General features: G+C 39.6%; 3 protein-coding genes across 3 annotated transcripts; all 3 read right to left on the minus strand.

Moving 5' to 3' along the window:
- Positions 1-1,805: 1,805 nt before the first annotated feature.
- On the minus strand, positions 1,806-7,021 carry LOC130748101 (E3 SUMO-protein ligase MMS21). The gene is made up of 7 exons (XM_057601247.1): positions 6,765-7,021; positions 6,590-6,661; positions 5,956-6,066; positions 5,750-5,860; positions 4,673-4,812; positions 2,198-2,277; positions 1,806-2,115 (listed from the first exon to the last, which is right to left on the minus strand). Exons 1-7 carry the CDS (start codon positions 6,855-6,857, stop codon positions 1,985-1,987), a joined length of 738 nt encoding a protein of 245 aa, XP_057457230.1. The 5' UTR covers positions 6,858-7,021; the 3' UTR covers positions 1,806-1,984.
- Positions 7,022-8,076: 1,055 nt separating this feature from the next.
- Positions 8,077-9,973, minus strand: LOC130748102 (PRA1 family protein H). Its single transcript, XM_057601248.1, has 4 exons — positions 9,513-9,973; positions 9,237-9,373; positions 8,614-8,685; positions 8,077-8,512 (listed from the first exon to the last, which is right to left on the minus strand). Exons 1-4 carry the CDS (start codon positions 9,905-9,907, stop codon positions 8,442-8,444), a joined length of 675 nt encoding a protein of 224 aa, XP_057457231.1. The 5' UTR covers positions 9,908-9,973; the 3' UTR covers positions 8,077-8,441.
- A 5,990-nt stretch (positions 9,974-15,963) lies between these two features.
- On the minus strand, positions 15,964-18,940 carry LOC130746780 (uncharacterized). Its single transcript, XM_057599504.1, has 3 exons — positions 18,720-18,940; positions 16,495-18,354; positions 15,964-16,360 (listed from the first exon to the last, which is right to left on the minus strand). Exons 1-3 carry the CDS (start codon positions 18,771-18,773, stop codon positions 16,295-16,297), a joined length of 1,980 nt encoding a protein of 659 aa, XP_057455487.1. The 5' UTR covers positions 18,774-18,940; the 3' UTR covers positions 15,964-16,294.
- Positions 18,941-21,380: the final 2,440 nt, after the last annotated feature.

The following is a 21,380-nucleotide window of genomic DNA, read 5'->3' on the forward strand; positions in this document are numbered from 1 at the left end:
TGCGGCATTTAAGCTGCACATACTAAAAGTAACAGCTAGGAACGATTTCTCTGGAACTGCCTTTGTCATGACAGCACATCCCCCATGTGAGGCAGTTTTTGTTTATGCAGCAACTTCACATCACCGAACAAGTTTTATATTCTGTCTGGTAGTATTAGAAAAAATAATTTCGTTATTATGTTGAAAGGTTTGACATATATGGTAGAGACTAGGTGGATGTTTTAAATAAAAAATTGATTCACACATGTACCATAATCAAACACCGTTGGATCTTGAAATTTAGAAGTATTCTTTAGAACAGTTAGGATTGATTTAGTAATAAAAGGGTAAAATTGTAAAATCACCATAACCATTTCTCTCCCTCCCCAATAGACCTAGAACCACACCGCTATGCAATCCCAAAATGTCGTGGCCACCATTGTGGTTTCGACTCACGATGACAATAAAAAACACACAGAGCTTATCTCACAAAGAGAGTCACGCTCCAACACATTCCTCTATCGTTGCAAATACCATCACCGCTATCCTTGCTGCCACAAATCAAAACGACTAAGAAAGTACTGACGATGACAGACCTTTCTTTGACTTTAAGTTCGAAGAAAAGAAGAGGAAGAAGATTCAGAAGATGCTCTTGAGAATCCCAATGGTGACAACGATGGTAACAATGACGAATCATAGAAACTTCAATTTCACGCTTTACCCTTCGAGCAATGACCACACCAAAGACCTTAACATTCCTCTCTCACCTTCTGAAGATCTCTTTGACAAAGAAAAGTTGCTCAACCGTTCTGAACCAAACTCCAAACCTCATCTCACTGTTTCATTGTTGAAATCTTCCACCAAGTTCAGGGTTTTCAGGTTCATGTATTGGATTCTCTTCAACTGTTGGATTGGATGAGTTGGTTGTTTATTTCGCTAAGCTAATGGTCGTGATCCGGGATCTTGTGTTGACTTGGTGTATTGGTGCTCAAAAGCTTATTTGCGAGCTTGATTGTTTGAATGACATCAATGGTCTCAACCTTAATGGTCCCCCTCAATCTACACTCTTGTGCGGCATATCTAGCTGAAGCAAGAACCTTAGTACAACAAGATTATGAGGTTGTCTTCCAACATGTTTTCAAGAGTCGTAATAGGGTGACTGACTCTTTAGTCAATTTAGAGTTGTTAAAGAGGGAAGTGTAAAAGACTTGATCCTCTCCTCTTAGGAAAATTCTCCAACTGATGGAGAATAGCTAGTTTTTTTTCTTCTTGTTTTTGTCTCTTTCGCAGTTGTTTATTGATTTGTACTAAGATTTACATATTAAAATAAAGATTTCATTTTATTAGTTTTGTTAACTTTTAAAACACTCAATATTTAGACAGCAAAGAACTTTGGTGTCGTGACTTGTAAGTTGTAAGTTGTAACAGTGGTCGTCGCATTTGCATTGCACAAAAATCTTTGCTGCCTACAATACCAGTTGTCACATTGCGGCCAGGAAAAAATAAAAAACAACTCGGAAAATTGTTTTTTAAGGGCTTAGCACTTTATTTTTTGAGATTGAAAATGAAGTGGAAAACATCCATTGACAAAAAAGGCGAGAAGTCTTAAGTTGAATATGAAAAGGAAAGTTAGGAAATCAGAGGATACATTATGTTTTTTTTCTCTTTATTTCTATCTCTTATCACATTCACCATATATTCTCTCTTCTCTTCTATTCTCACTCGAGGTTTCTATCAGTGTCTACAAATCATTTTCCGACCATATAGCATGGCGTGGAAACACATCAATAATGGACATAATGTAACAGGCAAGGCAGGGAGCATCAGACCGTCAAATTGAGCATGCGATTAAATATGGAATAAGAAGTCAGAGAAACTTCACTGTTGCATACTTGCAAGTTTAAAATACTTCAATTAACACATCCCGGACACCTAGTACATCAAAGTGGATGTCCAAAAAAACAAACAGAATTTACACAATCCTATCACTAGTTGGTTTTATCAATCACTCATCATCATCAAGCATAGTAAAATCTTCTACATTAGTTTCTCTATTCATTTTGCGCAGTTCATCAATCTCCACTGGTAATGATGGATCATGTACCACCATATCCGCGTGCAGCATCCTTGGGCAACCTGACAAAGATTTGGTTGAAAAGCAATGCAATGGTGGTATATGATTGTTTAATACAAAGGAAATCAGACAACAATGATCTACCTGATATGGGGCATTGAGTTTTCTTGGACCTAATATATTCCAATATTGCCTTCTTTTCATAAATATGCCTACATTCCTTACTGCATCAATGACAAAAAATGAGTAACATGCATAATAATACATCAATATTTGAATCCATTCACACGAGCATCCACAGAACATACATTTTAGGGCAAACAAACAACATTGCAGTAACCTTTTACCTCATAATTAAGGCAAAAAAACAAGTTAAACACCATCGCTGCTAACACTCTCTAGTGGCAGTAAACATGGTAAACAACTCTTAATCTTGAAGGTCCCATCTCCAAGCAATGCCTCTAAAGGAAACACCTTAAGGGAACATATATTTAACTAGGCATAATGACTCTTAATCTTTGTAACCACTCATAAAACAACTGTAAAAAAAAATATTCCTAGATTCCATAAATAATTACACACCCAGATAAATGGTGTATTAGTATACTAGAACAAACTGGTGGCACAGCAGAGAATCAATCCGTCATGTAGACAACAGGAGCAATGTGAATGCATTTTATAACTACCCAGCAGGTACACACAAGACAAGGAAACCAAAAAAGACAAGCAGGCAGTGAGGGAGGAAGGCATAAATTGAAAAGGAAACAGGAACGGGCTTAGGCTAGCTGTTCTATGCAATATGCATTTTCAGAGTTTAAGATTTCTATTTAATTTATTACCTTTTTCTGTTATGAGAGATTATATTTCTTCCAGTAAGGACCTAGTTCGGAAGGGTGTATACAATGATAAAATATTAAAAAGGTAGGAAGAGACAAAAGAACTTTGAGTGCGGCAGGTCTTTCCTAAGGCCAGGGATCGCGAAGTTATTCATCATCCATCCACTATTAAATCCAGTTTAGTCCATCAAGGGGTACAAAACAGATGATTTGGATATATTGAGTTGGATTTTAACATGAGTCAAACACAAAATATATAAATAACATGTGGGTCAAGAACAACATATAAAATCCAAACATTTTAGTGCTTCTATGTTGGATTAATCTTTTATGTCAAATCAGTATCGGTCCTCTTCTTCTCAAACGAATTAGTGGAATTCCAATTCACATTGCTCTCAGAACTCAAGGCACAATTATAGACCACAGGCATTCAAAATCTGCACTCACATCCTCCTCATTCCTCAAAAATAGCCAAATCAGAATGCTCAAGCACTAGTGGCCAGTCCAGTTTATTCTGGTCTGTATCCAGACTCGGGAACCTCACATCATGTGATTCCTCAGGTTCAAAACATTCAACAAACAGAACCTTTTGAGGGGCCTAAACAAATACTCTAAAACAAGTTTGAGGAACTTATTTCTTCTTCTTTGTCCCGAACTTCAACTATGGTGTCTTGAGCTAACACTGACATCATCGGAATCCGCCGTGATCACAGAACCCGAACCATAAGAAGAAAAGCAAAGCACGAATCTAGAAGAAAATATCAGAATGATCAAGAGAAAATAGAATAGGGCAATGCGGGCAGAGAAGGAATAGGTCTCCTGCTATGATACCATAAAACGTTTTTTAGGAACAATTGTGTTTATTTTTGAAGGAGATACAAGCTGAAAGGAAAACAAACTCTAACATGGTGCTTACACGGGTGGACTTTTCATATCACTTATGGTCCTTCTAAAATTTCTTTAATCACCTTGACCTTTGGTCCTCCTCCACTTTCCCATTCTTCCTCTCCCTCCTCCCACCTAACCTCCACAACCACCACCCATGCCTGACAAGTCTCTCTCACTGGGAATTTTGTTGTTTCAAAAAACTTGAACTGCACTCTTGGGGAATTGGGATGTTTAATGTATTACAAAAAAATTCAGCATCACTTTCTCATTTTCTAGCCGTAGCTCATGCCTTTTGTCCCTTCTTTTAGATATTGGGATTCATGGATGTTGTTTTGTTTGTATGTTTCCTAATGCTAATTATAATTATAATTTCTATGCCCCTATGTGATAGCAGATTCATGGGATTTTCAAAGATAAAACTTGGTGCGTATTGCAACTTCAATGGCAGTGAATTTCAGTGGATTCAAGGTGAGCGAAGGTGGGGGAAGGGGTTGTGCAGGTAGGGAAAGGGAGGGGAAATGGAGGGGGAGGTGGGGGCTGAAGGTTGGGTGGGAGGAGGACGAGGAAGAGAAAGAAGGGGAAAGTAGAGGAGAAGGACCAAAAGTGATTAAAGAATTTGAGAAGGACCAAAAGTGATGAGACAAGTCCACGTGGACTGGCCATGCAAGTACCGTGACATCATTTGTCTTCATTTGAATTAAAGATGTCAAAGACAAAAAGTAATAAAAAAATTCTATGGACCTATTTGGATGTGACCCTATATGTCAGGGACCTGGAACATATTTAACCCAAAATAATAAATCAAAACTAAAAGGTGTAACTCTAACTATAAATAAATATAGAAAGAAAGCTTAACTAATAGAGACAGAAGATTTTTGAATGATTCATGTGGTACCTGCGTACTGGTTCTTCAAGTTCAGTAAGAGGCTTTCCGGTCAATGGACAAGTCATGTTCAAAATATTAGATTGGGTGCTGGTCATTATAATATCCTCTTGCTCTTCACCTGGCAAGGGTTGTCCTTCATGATGAACTTTCTGAAGACAATATAAACGGCAAGCATATTAGATTGTAACATAAATTCAATTAACAACAATCTTGCAGAAGGAACTTAGAAAAGTGTCAGCACTAAGTACTGAGATGTTAATGGCAAATGTTATATAAACAACTCATATTTAGAAGAAAAAATGAATCATGAAAACAGACTATTACAGATGTCATATGCATATTCGAATGTGCATACTATAAACCAGTGCTTAATTCATCTCTCTTCCCCTCAGCACACATGCATGCCTAGTGTGAGAGAAAGTTCATGATCATAAACTCATGGAAAAAATGAAACATGTCCTGAAAATTGCAAAAGAAGAAAACATAAATCTTAAATCTAACACAAGCATAACCAGTGGTGGGAAGGCATCCATCTATCAACAGGGACCCCAATCTTGTAAGGCATTTATGAGAACTTACATAAAGAACAGGTTCTAACTGAGACAGCGGTTACATCTATACCTTTGCCAGAATTTAAAATCAGGTCCAACAATAAAGAGAGAACACTCTAAATGAGAGGTAGTTTTCTGAATCTTTAAAGTCAAAAACCACCATTCATTATGTGAACAAGATAGTTGAAAGGAAATAATAATTCACAATCTGCATACTAAGAAAATAGGGAAGTCCACCAAGTACTGGCCGAAATAAGATAATAACGCGATAGCTATTTTCATCAACATAGTGGACTGAACTCCTCAAAAGCACGTGGATGCACTTTAGATAATAAAGTAAACAGATAATTGTTGATTCAAAGTTCAACATTTTCATCAATAAATGTTTCCTTCAATCAACTGTTATAGTCGTGCATTTTAACCTCTAAACTGCACCCCTTATGAGCCAAATTCCCATATAGCAGAACACACTAAAACCAAGGAATATGAGAAAGGGAAGAATCTCTAATCACATAAAGAGTGACAAGAAACATACCCATACAGCTTCCTTAAATTGCCTTACTAAAGGATGTTTACTAAAATCAGAAGTCGGATTGGCCTTAAACTGGGAAACTTCATCCTCAAACAATTTATGAAAATCAGTGAACTGCATTTATAGGATCATCAACAAGCTAGTTAGTTCGTGGATAAAGGGTAGGGTTATATGACAGATAATAGCTGCTGATTATAACGTTCCACAACCTGTTCCGAGGGCTGGTATCTGTTAGAAAAAGCTTGAACTGCAGATGAAAAATGCACACTGAGTTCAGATAGGCCCACAAGCTCAACAACCGCATCTTCCAGTTCCTTCACCTGAAACAATTTTCACTCATCATATGATCACCCTCAAACAACCGCATCTCCCCCCACAGAAAAAAAAAACTTCGGTTTGCTAGAAATAATAATATAAAACCATTTATGTCTATTAGTCAAAAGCTTTCTTTAACATGGTATCAAAGCCTATATGACCGATCGGTCCAGAATTCGACCCTTACCTTACAGCCCCCAATTCAATTAAAAAAACACGTCATAGGTGGGCCTCTGCATTCTCCACACTTCAAGCCCAAATGGGCAAGCTCAAACAAGCTCTTGCGTGAGAGGACGGGCTAGAAATAATAATATAAAACCATTTATATAGCTCTTACTCAACGGCTTAAGCTTTTTTTGTCCCCGAAAGTTAGCTCAACTGGTAAGAGCTAGAGGACATAAGGGTTGAGTGGGTTAAAGGGTGAAGGTTTCGAATCCTCAGAAGAGACTAATTAACTAACATTTGCCTATAAAAAAACAGCTTAAGCTTTTGCGATAATTGATTCTTTACAGGTTTCCCATCATTCACCTTATCAGAAAGCCTGTCTTTCTCCAATTGAACTGCAATTTCCCTCATCAAACCCACAGTTCCTCGGATATCCTGAAAAAAAAACCACAAAATTGCAACCCAAAAAAATGTAATCAGTGATAAGTGACGAAGGGAATTTCAAAACGAAGAGAAGAAAAAGGGGCTTGAAAGTTACGCCAATGAAAGGCTGAGTATCAGAGCAGAAGGTGGAAACTGCGTTCCTTATCCGTCCAGCGGCGCCGCCGCCGCGTGAAGTTGAAGCCGCCATGGTTCTCCGATCGATGGCAACTCTCCGAGCTTCACGGAAGCAGAGTTTTGGAGAGAGCTCCGATGTGAAACGCAGTAAATTGCTCTCCTAGGGCACAAATCACTTTCTCACCCAAATTATTCCCGCTCTTTCTCTTCTTCACACAAATCACTTTCTCTCTTGCCGCTTTTTCTTCAAAAAAAAAATCTCTTTTAATAGTACAATAATATTATAATAACAATAAAAATACACAATATTAATTTATAATATTAAAATATCAAATTTTTGTCCCAAATGATAGCTCATGTGGTAAAGTCGTAAAACTATGGAACATATGACTTGGGTGGGGGAGACCTAAGAATCAATTCCTGAAGAATGCAATTTATCTTTCTGATATACAAAAAATTACAAATACTTGTGAGGATTTTAACGAAAAAAAGAAATGAATAAAAAAAAATAGTTATAATTCGGGGACCGGACTGGTTTGGTTTCGAGAGGAAAATCTATCAAATTCAATCACTTGAGTTATGTTATTTCATCATCCAATCAAATATTATACCATAAAATATGGTATTTATGAAATCAAATATTTCAATTTGACTTAAATTCATAAAAATTAAATATATAAAATATAATTTTCCATGATATATTTTGAAATAAATTAATTTAAAATTAAAAACTATTTGATGGTACTGTTATTGTTATCATAGGAAAAAATTTAATGGGGTTTCACCTAATTTGAATTTATAAAATGAGAGTTATGTCCTCTACAACATAAGCTGTTAGGGTGTACCCGACCAGAGAAACAGGGTTCAACTTTAAGCAACTGTTGGGATCAAACCAGACCTATAAACATCAAAAAATTCACACCAAAAAATGGAGGGGTTTGATACATTTTTATCTTAATTTGCCATGCTTCTTTGCAATCTTCCGAAATAAAATTTTACAATTTGCAATTTAGTCCTTCACATTTCAAATAATGAAGTGAAGAATTTTAAACCATCTCATTTTAAATGGGTACCAGAGCATGTAGCTACCTTGGAGTACGAACATGGACTATCACTTTAAAACCATTAGTTGAGTGAAATCCATAATAGCTGCCTACAAGAAGTATAGTTTGGATGAGTAAAAGTGCATATTTAGAACATGAGGCTTAGATCCTTTTAAGTCCCAAGAGGGCCACGCAGGCAACCGATATATAAAATATAAAATAGGATTAGATATGCAAATAAAAGGCTCATTTGGTATCTCATCATTCTTATTTCTTACATATATCATTAAATGAAATTCAAAACTTCTGTCTTTTGTCTGGCATTTAGAAAGTAGAAAATAAATAAACATAAGATAAATGTAGAAATAATGAACCCTTTCTTACTACATGTAAATCTAAACATGAAAATCATCAAACTAGAGACTATCAGTGCCTAAGCCAATACCTGTCCCTAAATTCTACATTGCACAGTCTTCTGTACCAAAGTCATGTCCTCTAAATCTACATTGTAAGCACCATTTTGTACCAAAGCCCCCTGAATCACTGAAGTAGTGAACTATGATCTGCTGGTCCTGTATAAAGGCAAGTGTGTCACTGTTTCTTCAATTAACCAACTATCTACTTCTGCTTGAAGAAGGGGGCTTTACAGGGGTCAACTTCCGAAATGCAGCATGCAGTATCACACCTACAACAAATATTTTAACTTGAGAACCGACTAATGTAGGAGACCAGTTAAGGAAGGAAACAAGGTAGCAAGAAGACTAAAAATGTATAAAGATTATTCACCTGCATAGCCGACACTTAATGCACAAAAGAGAGCCATTTGAACATTGGAAAATATTAGAATAACTGCTGTTGCTGCAAGAGTTGAGATTCAGAAACAGAAGTTCCAATTAATCTTGGGCACATCAAGTTAGAGATAATTTTGCAGCATCCATAAGCAATGTACAATACATTGCTAAGCAAAACTATGTAAAATTATGCGAATAACCCAGTTTGGATTAGCATCTAGCTTATGAGAGCTTTTCAATTAATATAAGTGTTAGCATATTAGCTTAGGAAGAGCCCATTCCATCCAGATTGGGGGGGTTCAAAAATTGATGGTAAGTAACGGAATGAGATGGAACGGATTCCATCAGTTTCCATCCTCATCTAACTTAACATACTGAAACAATGGAACATAAAAACATCGCACCCCATTCCACTCCCTACCATCGATCCAAACATACCCTAAATGAGTAAGTTTCCCAAAGAAAAGTTGAGATACATAAGTAGAAACTACTTATATGAGAAGCTCTTACTTATAACATTCCCCCTATAATTGCTTAATGAGAAATCTATTCAAACTAGCTCTAAGCACACAACACATGGATGCTAATTGCTACAAAATATCAGAAATTATTGCTCACCACATTGCGCAATGCGAAGCAAACACTGTCGAATGAGAGGATATTGATCCAACCCCCATCTATCACTACAATACTTGAAGAAATCCCACAATGCCAAACATGAAATCAACCCAACAAGGGCAAGAGGCATCTTATACCTGCACAATAAAAAACAAAACAACAGTTTTCACCAAACACGTTAACAATGTAACAAAAATAGCTATACTAAGTTCTCCAATTCACAAAAACAAAATTCACAAAAAAAAAAATACAAACAAAGAAGCAACAAGAGCTTACAAAGCGCAAGCGAAGAAAACGATGAAGAGGAAGGCGTAGTTGCGAGCGTAACGCTTGACATTTTCGAGGACCCTGAAGCGAGCTTGGGAGGGAGAGGAAGGGAAGGAGTAGGAGCCGCAGAAGCCGATGAAGGAGCGGGACCAAGAAGGGGTGTCGCCGGCGAAATCCTCGGCGGTGAGCTTAGAAAAGGGGTTGAGAGTGAAGAGGGAGAGGAGGGTCACGAGGCGAGAGAAGAGACCGGTGGTGGGTATCGGGGCGGAATTGGAGGTTGCGGCGGCGGAAGCAGCGGCGGAGGTTCGGTGGTCGAGGACTTCGAGGTAACCAGTGTCGCGGAGCCATGATTCGAAGGCGGGTTCGGGAACGCTGAGTGCAAAGGGATTGGCAGAGAACACCATAGCTTTCTTTTCCTTCACTTCAGCTTTTCAACGCAACCTTACCACATTTTGTTCTGTTTTTTTTATTCGACAACCACATTTTATTCTTGTCATTTTTATTTTTATTTTTTATTTTCTTTATGCTCTTTTTTTATACATCGGAAAATTCTGTAGGTTCTTTTTTTTTTGCTACATCGGAAAATTAACAACGAAACGAAAAAACTAAGGAAGAGCCAAACGATCCCTCAAGACAAGGATCTCTAAGTCCGACGGCGGGGTATCTAGGATACACAGCGCCATGGATGAAGTGAATGCCCCTCTCCTGGCTAGCCAATCCGCCGGTTGATTGCAGTCCCGACTAATATCAGAAATAGATACCTTCTACTGTCTACTGATAAGCTCTCGGATGTCGCTAAGAATGGGGAAGAATCTCTGGTTGTCTTCATCCTCCAGCGTCCGAATCAGTTCGCTGCAATCCACACTGCAATATACCTCCCTGAATCCGCGATCCCACACTAGCTGCAAGCCAAGTTTCAACGCCCTTGCTTCCGATAGCAGAACACTGCCACCTGCAAGATAACTGTGGAAACCGCAGACCCACTGCCCTTGATGATCACGAACTAGTCCACCAGAACCCATAAACCTGCCAGCGTGATTAAAGCTTTCGTCGACACAGAGGCTAATCCATCCTTCCGGTGGTGGCAGCCACTTTCTCAGCATCCAATTTCCATCATCATCGTTCATCCCCTTCTTGATTTCATCGTGATCCTGGCACACCCGACGCCAAGCCTCGCCGCTGGACCACGGAGCCTCTTCAAAAATCATATTGTTCCGCCACTTCCAGCAACCCCACATACAAGCCACAAACTGAGTTCCATGCCTTCCCTGTATTTGACGCTTAACCCAAGACCCACATCCATGTTGCAGAAATCCTGGCCAAGACAATCCAAATCTCTCTTGAATGAGGGCAGTCCCTCAGGCAGTGGATTGCGTCTTCATCTGATGCAGAGCAACGAGAACATCTAGGGGTCGCTGCCATATTACAGTTAAAGCGATACTGATTTGTTTGTATTGAATTATGCAGCACCAACCATATGAAAATTCGCACCTTCTCAGGGTTCTTTAAGCGCCAGAGCCAACGCCAATCCTCTTGATGATCGTTCTGCTGCAATTGATCCACGAGCCAAGTGTATCCATCCTTGACAGAGTAGCACCCACTGTCGCTGCTTCCCACACCCACATGTCCTGGCGATTGATAACCAGATGGGGATTTATGCGCTGCAGCTGAGGAAGCAAATCCGTTGGTAGGGCTGTATACAACTTCTCTAAATTCCATCGACCATCGCTGATTATATCCCGTAGTGTCAAGTTTGCATCGTGGATATCTACGTAAGGAATCTGGTTCGCCACGCTCCCCATTCCGCTCCAGTTTTCATACCACAGAGATGTAGACCCCTCCCCCAATCTGAATTGGAACCCCAAATTGAGATGGTCACGAGCTTTGAGTATCCCTTTCCACACAGGAGAATCTGATCTCTTAGGTTGAACCTGCAAAACAGAGTTAGAACTTAAATATTTGTGTTTCATGGCCTGTACCCATAGCTTCTGAGGCTTATGAATAAGGCTCCAGATTGATTTTCCAAGTAATGTCGTGTTTGCTAGGTTTGTGTCTCGAAGCGCCAGCCCACCATGTTCCTTGGATTTCAACATTTTCTCCCAGCTAACAAGGTGTCATCCCCTCCTTCCCTCGTTGTCTGCCCATATAAAGGACCGCATCATTTGATTAATACGGTTAGTAACATTACGAGGGAGATAAAAGACCTGCACTGTGTATGTCGGGATGGCCGCAATTACCGATTTTGCCAAACAAATCCTCCCTGTTAGGTTAAGCATACTCCTCCTCCAAGTACCTAGCTTACGTTGAATATTCTCAAGAAGAAAATCAAAATCTTTGCTCCTCAGTCACCCCCCTTTGAGTGGAAACCCCAAGTATTTCCCCAAGTCCCTCACAAAAGGGATAGGAGCAATTCTAGAGATCTCTGTCCTCACTTCTATACTGACGCCCTTTGAAATTATGGCTTTGGACTTGTTCATGTTAATCTTGAGACCTGAACTGTCACAAAATGCTTTCATGGTAGCCGCCAGTAGATTAACTTGGGTTGTCGTTGCTTTGCAGAAAAGTAGCACATCATCTGCAAATAAAATGTGAGATATTGGAGGACCTCCCCTTGAAATCCTCACCGGCTTCCAATCACCAGCATCCACCAGGTTCTGAATACAAACTGAAAGGCGCTCCATGCATAAAACAAATAAATATGGGGATAACGGGTCACCTTGTCTCAACCCTCTCCCAGGCTTGAATTTTGGGAGTCTAGAGCCATTCCAAAGGATAGTGATATGAGAAGAGGTGACACAACACATGATAAGGCGAATTGTCACTTCCAGAAAGCCATAGTACTCCAAGGTCTCCTTTAGAAAGGTCAAAGAAACACTATCATACACCTTTTCTATGTCGATTTTAAACGCCAAGCTCCCCATCTTTGCAGGAGAGATATACATGTGGTGAATTATCTCTTGAGCAAGGAGAGCATTATCCATGGTTCCTCTACCTGGGAGGAAACTGTTTTGCATCGGGCCAATCAAGGTATTAAGGAAAGGCCGCAACCTACTGACCAACACCTTGGTGATCAATTTGTAAGTTACATTGCAAAAGCTTATGGGGCGAAGTTCCTTAACTGTGGATGGGTGATCAACCTTCGGGATAAGGACCACTAAGATTTCCATCAACTCCTCATTAACCCGACCCTCCTCGAAAGCACTTTTTACTAGCTTCCACAGAGAATCCCCAACATGGTTCCAATATTTTTTGTGAAAGAAAGGTTGGAAGCCATCTAGTCCTGGCGCTGTATAAGACTTCATGCTCATCAAAGCCTATTTGACCTCCTCTATCATGACTGGTTGTACAAGGGAACCCTTTGCCGCCTCTGACATAGTTGGGAAGCGATCATGGCTAAGAGGGACACCCTGGAATGAAGAGTCTGCAGCGAAAAGGTTGGTGAAGAAACCCTGAACCTCCTGTTTAAGCACATCTGCATCTGAGCACCACTCTCCATCCCCAACTTTGAGCTGATGAATATGGTTCCTTTTACACCGAATAACGGTTTGAGTATGGAAATAAGCTGTGTTCCGATCGCCAAACTTTACTCTATTGTCTCGCGCTTTCTGATACCAAAGGAGCTCCTCTTGCTTGAGGACATTTCTATACTCATTTTGCAATTCTGCTTCAAAAATAACCATGTCTGAGGTGACCATGTTGTCAAGTTCCCGCTAGACACCTCTTAGGCGAGCTTCCACATGCCTCTTCCTCCTGAAAATATTACCAAAGACCTATTTGTTAAACACCAGAGAGACCTCCTTCACCCGGTTCAGCTTGTGGCAAATGTTCTCTTCCCCAATTCTCCACGAGTTCTCCACCAACACCTCAAACTGGGAGTGATCCGCCCATGCCGCCAGAAAGCGAAATGGACGATCATGGTTCCAAGTCGTTGTACTACCACAATGAACGAGGAGGGGTGCATGGTCAAAATGGACTCTGTTTAGCAGCTCGACAAATGCATCCAGGAACTCCATGCGCCACTCTGCATCTCCAACCGCTCTGTCCAAACGTTTTGACAAAATCAACCTATTGTTCACCTTCCTGAACTTTAGGTTCTTTAATATGACATAACTTATATGAACATGCTAAAAAAAATAAGGAAAAAATGTTGTATGGTATAAGGCTCGATAGTATAAGGTCTAATCGTATTAGACTTTATAGTATTAGGCCCAATAAAAATTTAATATTATACAACGTTTATTCGTACACCGTATAACTTATCATTTTGTTTAAATTAATATAAACACATGTTTCGTAAAATATTGAATAATAATAGATATTATGAAAATAATGATGGTGTTAATGAGTGGTAAAGATGACAGTAGGGACCGAGATGATTGCGACAATAGCGATGATGGTGGTGATGGAATGCGGTGGTTGTAGAGGTGCCAATGGTGATGCTAAGTGGTGACGATGGTGGAGGGAGGTGGTTGTGGTGGTGGTGAGTCGTGGCGGTAGGTAGTGGTAGTGGCGATGATGTGGGTGGTGGTCATTGTGGTGATGGAGAGGTATTGTGGTGGTGGCAGTGTTGTAGGGCGATGGTGGTTCAGACAGTGGTGGTGTTGGAAGGTAATGGTGGTGGTGGTTGTGATGGCAGTGGTGGGTCATGACGATATGTAGTGGTGGTAGTGATGTCGATGACGGTGGAGGGTGGTGGAGGCGGTGGAAGATGATGGTGATGATGGTAGTGGTTCAGGTGGTGGCAGTTGTGGTGGTGGAAGGTGACGGTGATGATGGTGGTGGTGGGTGGTGGCAGACGTGGAGGGTGGCTGTGATAGTGGTCATAACAATGATAGCGATTACAGTTATGGTAGTGGTGGAAGTGGCCCAAATTCGCACCAAATTAGGAACCTCACCCCAAATTCTTCAACGAGTCCTCCACCATCCCCTCCGTCCTCCGTCACATCCTTACCCACAAACCACAACCATCCCTCCGTTTCTGCTTCACCATCTTCTTTTTCTACTTCTTCTACACCAATTTCAGAGTTTCATCCATTTGGATTGGCAATCTCATCAACGTAATCGAAAAAACACACATCCCAACGTACATTAATGAAGAAGCAAGATTTTACCATGTTGACTCAAACGTCGATTGCCAAACCAAATGGACACTAAGGTAGCGTTTGGTAGACAGGTGGGAAGGGAACGGAACAGGACACATGGGTTCCGTTCTGTGTTTGTCGTATTTTTAAGATGGAACGGAACGGGACAAAAGACTTCAGGAACATGACACTTTGGTTCCCTGAAAAAGGGTGGAACGGAAGGGAACGGAACGGAACACTTTCTTAAAACTTTTGCAAGTTCAAAAATACCCTTAATTTATATTTGAAATTTTATGTATCTAAACAGTTTAAAATCACTTATAAAATTGAAAGCACTTATTATATTTGTAGACAAAGTTAAATAAAAATCTACTTTTTCAAAAAAATCACTTAAAATAAAATCAATTTTTTTTTTCAAAAGTAAAATCACTTTTTGTAAGCAATGATAAATGAGCCAATTAGAGTGCGTTTGATTCAACTTATTTTGGAAAAATCACATTTTAATCAAAAAATTACTTTTAAAATCAAAAAATCACTTTTAAAATCAAAAAATCACTTTTTTAATCAAATATCACTTTTTGTGTTTGTTTCAGCTGAAGCTGAAAACAGGTTATTTGAAACAGTTACTTTAGCTTATCATGAAAACCTATGATGATAGATGAGAGGAGATAAAAAAAGTGATTTTAATTAGAGTAATCAAACACGAATCAACTTAATTAAAATAAAATCAATTATTTTTTCAAAAGTAAAATCGGTTTTTGTAAGCAATGATAAACGAGTCAATTAGAATGCGTTTAATTCAACTTATTTTGGAAAAATCACTTTTTGAGTTTGTTTCAGCTGAAGCTGAAAACAAATTATTTGAAACAGTTACTTTAGCTTATAATGAAAATCTATGATGATAGATGAGGAGAGTAAAAAAAAAGTGATTTTAATTAGAGTAGTCGAACACGAATCAACTTATGCTTTTCTCAAAATCTCTTAAAAATATTATAGTTAAAAATCAATATTTTTAATCTAAATAAACGCACTTAAAATAGCTTAAATAATAATTAGGTTTCTGCTTTTTTCAATAGCATGCTGAAACAACTTAAACAATATATAAGTGATTATTTTAAAGAAATAAGTGATTATTTCATGAAGTAAGCAATAACAAACGGTTTCTATGCAAAATGTTCAATTGAGTTCAATTTGTTTTCCTCAATCAAATATTAAACATGCAGGGTTATATATGTAATTAAAATCATGGTTCTGTTCTATTGACTTGGAGTTACCAAACACAACAAATAGAACATTATTGTCCTGTTCCATCCTGTTCTGTCCGGTTCCATTTTGTTCTGTCCTGTTCCGTCACCAAACGCTACCTAACTCCACATACATTCGAATAAAAGTAGAGCATCGCAAAACAGACCTTAAGCAAGGTCTATTCATGCTCCACCTAAAAAACATTAAACAAGTGAAGGGTCTTTGTTGCAACGTTGCAGTACCATTATTCTAACGAATTACATTCATGAAAACCTGCGACATCACCTTAAAAAAAAGTATAGCTTACAGAAACTTATGCAGTTCTTAAGAGTACATATATGCGGATGAATCCACAAAAAATGTCTTCATAAATTTCTATACTTTCGTGTGCATGTGTTTACTCTTTTCATGTTCCAACCAAAGATAAACTCAACCCAAGAAGGCCTTTTGTTTCACCAAACAAGTTTACCGCTTAAGTTGCCTTCTAGCCAAAGCAGGGGCTTTCTTTGGGATATAGACCTTGTAGCTAACCTGAGCATTCACAAAACACTAGCAGTAAGAAAAGGATAAGGAAAGGAAAGGATGACATACCGTATTTTAGGGCTCACCATTATGAATTTATGACAGTAAGATTCAGAATATAAGACAGATTATCTCACACTTACCTGTACCATTTCACCACCTCGCATCACATTCATTGTTTTCTGCTCAAACTGGGAGGCCTCATTGGACTCATCTTGCGATTTGCCTGAAATATTCTCTACGGATGTACTTTCTACGCAGGATTCAGGGGCAGCAGCATTGTCCAACTCCTTAACATCTCTGCCACTGCTATTAGCAGCGTTCCTCTTTTCATCAGTCTCAGTCACTGCGTACTTTACCTTGGAAGGTTCATGTGAAGCAACAGTTTGCTTCAATTCAAACTGCGAGTGATCTTTGACATCACCTCGGCCCATGCTCAAGTTATTATGCTTAAATTTAGGTCCAAGAGTAGAAGGCTTAGGAACAGCAGAATACAATCCTGTAATGTTATTGACATTATCATTGCTACTATGACTCTCAATATCAGCAGCTCCAGAAGCACCCTTATCTTTAGTACTTTCTTCTAGCACCAACTTTTCCTGAGGAAGTCCTGACACAGTTGTTTGCTTCAGAGATGAGCGACTTTGAAGTGAATCATTGCGAAGTTGTAATGAGGTCAATTCCAAATTCCCCTTCCTGTAATTAGTAGATTTAGCAACGGTTTTATTAGGATTATCTGCATCAATCACCTTTTCTGGCGCACAGGCCAATTGATGCTTAGCAGAACCAGATATATCTTTATCTGTGTTTAAAATCCTCTCAACATTTCTTCGAGGAGAAACTAAATTTCTCCTCCAAGAAGGTAAACTAGTTTCTTCTACAGGGGTTTGCTTATCAAATGTTGATCCTACAGCTGCATTAATGACATTAGACTTACCTTGAACCGGTTCATCTATATTATCAGTAATTTGTTGCTTCACTTGGCTAACAATTTTATTTTTCTGATGAGAAGCTTTTGCATCAGATTGAATCTCACCTCGGAATTTTTTCAAGTTTTCTAAGGCTTTTTGTCTTAGAATTGACTCCAAGTCATCGCCATTGAGATTTGCACCGGATGTCTCACTCGTTTCATTCTTCATAGATTCACTTGTCCCAGCAAGTGAATCTCCAAGTTTGGATTCTGTGACAATAAGATCGGCATTCATATCTCCTACCTCATCCTCAACTCTCAATTTCTCCTCTGATTCAGGAAGTGTATGATGATCAAACTCTCTCTTTGTGCCCCCATCATTACTGTCATTACTTCTACAAGGGTAATCATGATAATCTACAATCTCCTCCGTGGTTTCATTTCCACACAAGTCCCTAGATTCTTCGGCCTCTGTTGTAACAGTAATAACTGACCTGAGCCACCTAGATTTGTTCTCACGTAAATAGTTCTCTTCAGTCCCTTCATAATAACTATCTTCATTTCGGGGACTGCATGGTGAGAAACTTCTGGCTCTGTATCTATTGCTCTTTTCACTTCCACTTCTTCCTCTCAATCTTCTTTTGTCTTTCTCTTTTCTTTCTGATCTTCCCCTATCAGCCTCATATTGACCGTCATCATTGCCAGCAACCCCACCCTCACACGTTGAGCAGCTCAACGACCCACTCCTCATCGAACTAACACTTGCCTCTCTCCTACGCTTCTTCTTCTCAAAGGGTTTCTCCTTTACCTTATCATCCTTCTTTGCCCTCTTCCGCTTTTTTTCCTTCCTGGCATCGATAGAGTCCTCACTGCCGCTATCACAGCTGCGTGAACGTTTCCTAGCCCTCTTCTTACGAACTTTCACATCTTTTCTCGTACGAGAGCGATCCCTTTTCCTCTTATACCTATCTTCCGAACTAGAGGAAGCCGATATGTCTAAACTTTCTGAATCAGAGGTAGAAAGAGAAACCTCCCTGCGGCGAACCTTCTTCGATTTATATTTCTTGCTCTTACTCCTACCACTTGCTTTGGCCTGAATCATGATGAATTTACATTGGTGAAAAAGAAAAACAAAAAAAGGAAAATTCATTCTCACTAAAATTAATCAACTGAACAAACTACACTCAGTTTGGTTTCTAAGATTAGATTGGAAAACCCAAAAATTGAATCAAATTAAAAAAAGACCATACATTAAAAGTTAAAACCCAGGATAATACACAAATTTTCAGTCAAATAGAAGCAATATCAATATAAGAAACAAAAATTCGCTTATTTTTCTCAAAATTAGACAAATATGAATGAATTAGAATAAATCTGAATCTTAAAATTAAATAAATCTGAAACGTGAAATTATAAACCCTAGAATGAAAATCATGATAAATTAAATGAGAATAAGACCTTGGAGGATTTCTTGGAACGTTTCTTCTTGATTGAAGAGGAAGATTTCCCCATTGGAGTGACCTGCAAAATCAATTTCAGGAAAACAAAAGTGAATAAAGGATGAAAATAGACGAAGAATTAAGAGAGTGGGAAGCTTTCGGTTAGCGAACAAAATCAATTGGCCAACGCGACTCTGCTGTGGAATAGCCTCAGCCACTTGAACCCACTTTCCGCCAGCAGTAAGGTTTTAAATAAACCGAGATCCAATCTAATAAAAATTGAAAAACTCAAATTTTAGATTTGATTTTTAAATATTTGTAAATGAGATTAATTTCTATGCACCGACGGTGTAAATAAGTTTTATACCATCATTCAATCACATCCCTCCATTTTGTTAGCTTACAATTAATTTTGAATTTAAGAATATCTAAAAATAGGAAATGGAAGGTTGTGATTGAATGATGGTGTAAAACTTTTTACACCGTCGGTGCATAGAAATTAATCTCTTTGTAAATATATATATATATATATATGATTATTTAAAAATAAATTATATTTAAGAACAAAGTGATATGATTAAGAGTTTCAAAAAAAATTGATATGATTAAGTATTTATGTTAAAAATCACAAAACAATAACATGAGAGTTCGAACTAGTGTCATTAAACTTGAATTGATGAATGACTGATCATTTTATGTAACAAGACATACCTTGTTCTATCCGAGAATATAGAGATGAAGTACGGTACCCATAGTGGGAGGATCGTGATGTGAGAATCTAGAGAGAGTAAGAGCGTAACCGTTTAGAGAGAGAAAGTAACTGAATTTCAAGTTTGTATTTCTCAAATGAGCCAAGAGTCCCTTACAATTGGTAATCGTCCCCTATTTATAGATTCAGGGGTTGGGCTTGGCGCCTCCTAACTTCTCTTAATGGGTCAGTTGGGCCTCACGGGAGGAGGCCCAATTTCCTGGCTCATACGTCGCCCCGGGCTGGCGCGCCTGGGCGAGGGACCTTAGGGTCTCGCCCAGTCCACAAGTCCACAAGACACCGAACTCGAAGCATGAGAGCTGAGTGTGTCTTTTAAGAAAAAGTACAAAGCGGCGGTCATGAGTAAGCTACATAGAGCCGAAATTTAATGACTTAAAATAATTGCCAACATGACTTGATAATTAGAGCATAAGACTAATTCTTTGATTTTCCTAGCGAATTCCCTCGATCCCACGAGTCCACAAGTTGGCTCATGGCGTCAGCGCTTGGATCCCTCGCCCCGTTCCAGCAAATGATCGTCGTGGACCATGATGAATTGACGCGTGTAAGCCACATGTAACGCATTAGGATAATCACAAAGTCCAATGAATCTACAAAATCTTAACCGCTATCTCTCCGATATGTCCCTTCAAATCACAATAAAGCCTGCCAATTTGAATTTAAACCAATGAACTTCAGCGGTTGCAACTTTCACTTATTGTGTCGTTCCCATTCCCCCAAAAATCGCGTCACGTTCTCCCAGTGTAATCATTTCACCTTACCACGATGGGACACGATTTCTCAACCGCTACTCACTTTAACTTTTAAATCCCCTTGTTCCATCATTCACCACTTCTGAAATCCTCATAACCTGCCAAAATTGACACCCTAGCACCCTATCCCATCTTCACTCCACTATTCTCCTTTGGCAAGAATGACTTCCCCACGCCGTACTAAAAAATCTTCTCGATCCCGAAGCATGGCTCCTGTGCCTCCGCCTCCAGTTGACCTTCCTCCCTCCGGAGGACTTCCCCTGGGCGAGGGGGAAATCACCGCCTTCTGGCGCCGGGTGTTTGCCACCCTTTCAGAGTCCACAGATAAAACCCCCATTCAAAAGGCCATTTGCCAAACCTCTGAATTGTCCTCCGATGAGTCTGTTACTGAGATGGCCCGCCAGGCTGATGGGTTTTGCTACGAGAAATCTCTCGAAGACGTTCTTGTCACCGGGAGATGTCTATCGATTCGCCGGCCCTGGCAGCACCGTGCGGCTGACCATGGTGTGGAGAGACCCAACTTCTTTTATGTCTACGAATATATATTCCTCGACCTGGGAATCAAACTACCCTTCTCCCCCTTCCTTCGCCAAGTTATGAGGGAAATCAATATGGCCCCCTGCCAACAACATCAGAATGCCTGGGCCTTCGTTCGTTGTTTTGAGATTCTCTGTGATGTCGTTGGCCTTGAACCAAAAACCGTCCACTTCTTTTACTTCTACGCCGTGGAGCCGAAGTCTTTAAAAACCAAAACCCCAGGGTGGGTTTCCTTGAAATCACGCACAGGCCGCCAGCGTCTCCATCCCTACAAGAGCAACGTTAAGATGGGACCTGGGCGCCGGTACTTCCGTATAACCGTGCATCTCACTTATCCTGAAGCTTTCACCCTTCGAGACGGGACTGCCCTGTTTCCCTTTTACTGGACCAAGAGCCCCCGCGATGTTCCACCGCCATCACATGCGTCGCTGAGTGATGGAGATAAAATCGTCCTTAGCTTTCTCGCCGGGCTTCCGGTCCTTGAGTGCTCCCAATTGCTCGAGGCCGCTCGCAAGAACACCCAAGAACACCCTTGGTTCACTCCTGGGAGGAATGAATCTTACTAAAACCGAACTGGAGCGCGCCCTGGCCGCCAAAACTTTCAAATTTCCTCCCGTCTTCA

Source organism: Lotus japonicus, chromosome 3 (genome assembly GCF_012489685.1).
Source record: "Lotus japonicus ecotype B-129 chromosome 3, LjGifu_v1.2".
NCBI classification, from domain to species: domain Eukaryota; kingdom Viridiplantae; phylum Streptophyta; class Magnoliopsida; order Fabales; family Fabaceae; genus Lotus; species Lotus japonicus.

Bases quoted from the DNA above. Each gene is read 5' to 3' on its own strand.
- LOC130748102 (XM_057601248.1), bottom strand. From the start codon at position 9,907: ATGGTGTTCTCTGCCAATCCCTTTGCACTCAGCGTTCCCGAACCCGCC. The intron at 8,686-9,236 runs GTGAGCAATAAT...CAACTCTTGCAG, and splicing joins GCTTCGCATTGCGCAATGTG to CAACAGCAGTTATTCTAATA. The intron at 8,513-8,613 runs GTGAATAATCTT...TATTTGTTGTAG, and splicing joins ATTAAGTGTCGGCTATGCAG to GTGTGATACTGCATGCTGCA.
- LOC130748101 (XM_057601247.1), bottom strand. From the start codon at position 6,857: ATGGCGGCTTCAACTTCACGCGGCGGCGGCGCCGCTGGACGGATAAGG. The intron at 2,278-4,672 runs GTACCACATGAA...TCATTGATGCAG, and splicing joins CTTGAAGAACCAGTACGCAG to TAAGGAATGTAGGCATATTT. The intron at 2,116-2,197 runs GTAGATCATTGT...AATCTTTGTCAG, and splicing joins AACTCAATGCCCCATATCAG to GTTGCCCAAGGATGCTGCAC.
- LOC130746780 (XM_057599504.1), bottom strand. From the start codon at position 18,773: ATGGGGAAATCTTCCTCTTCAATCAAGAAGAAACGTTCCAAGAAATCC. The intron at 18,355-18,719 runs GTCTTATTCTCA...ATCATGATTCAG, and splicing joins GTTCCAAGAAATCCTCCAAG to GCCAAAGCAAGTGGTAGGAG. The intron at 16,361-16,494 runs GTAAGTGTGAGA...GTGAATGCTCAG, and splicing joins GAGGTGGTGAAATGGTACAG to GTTAGCTACAAGGTCTATAT.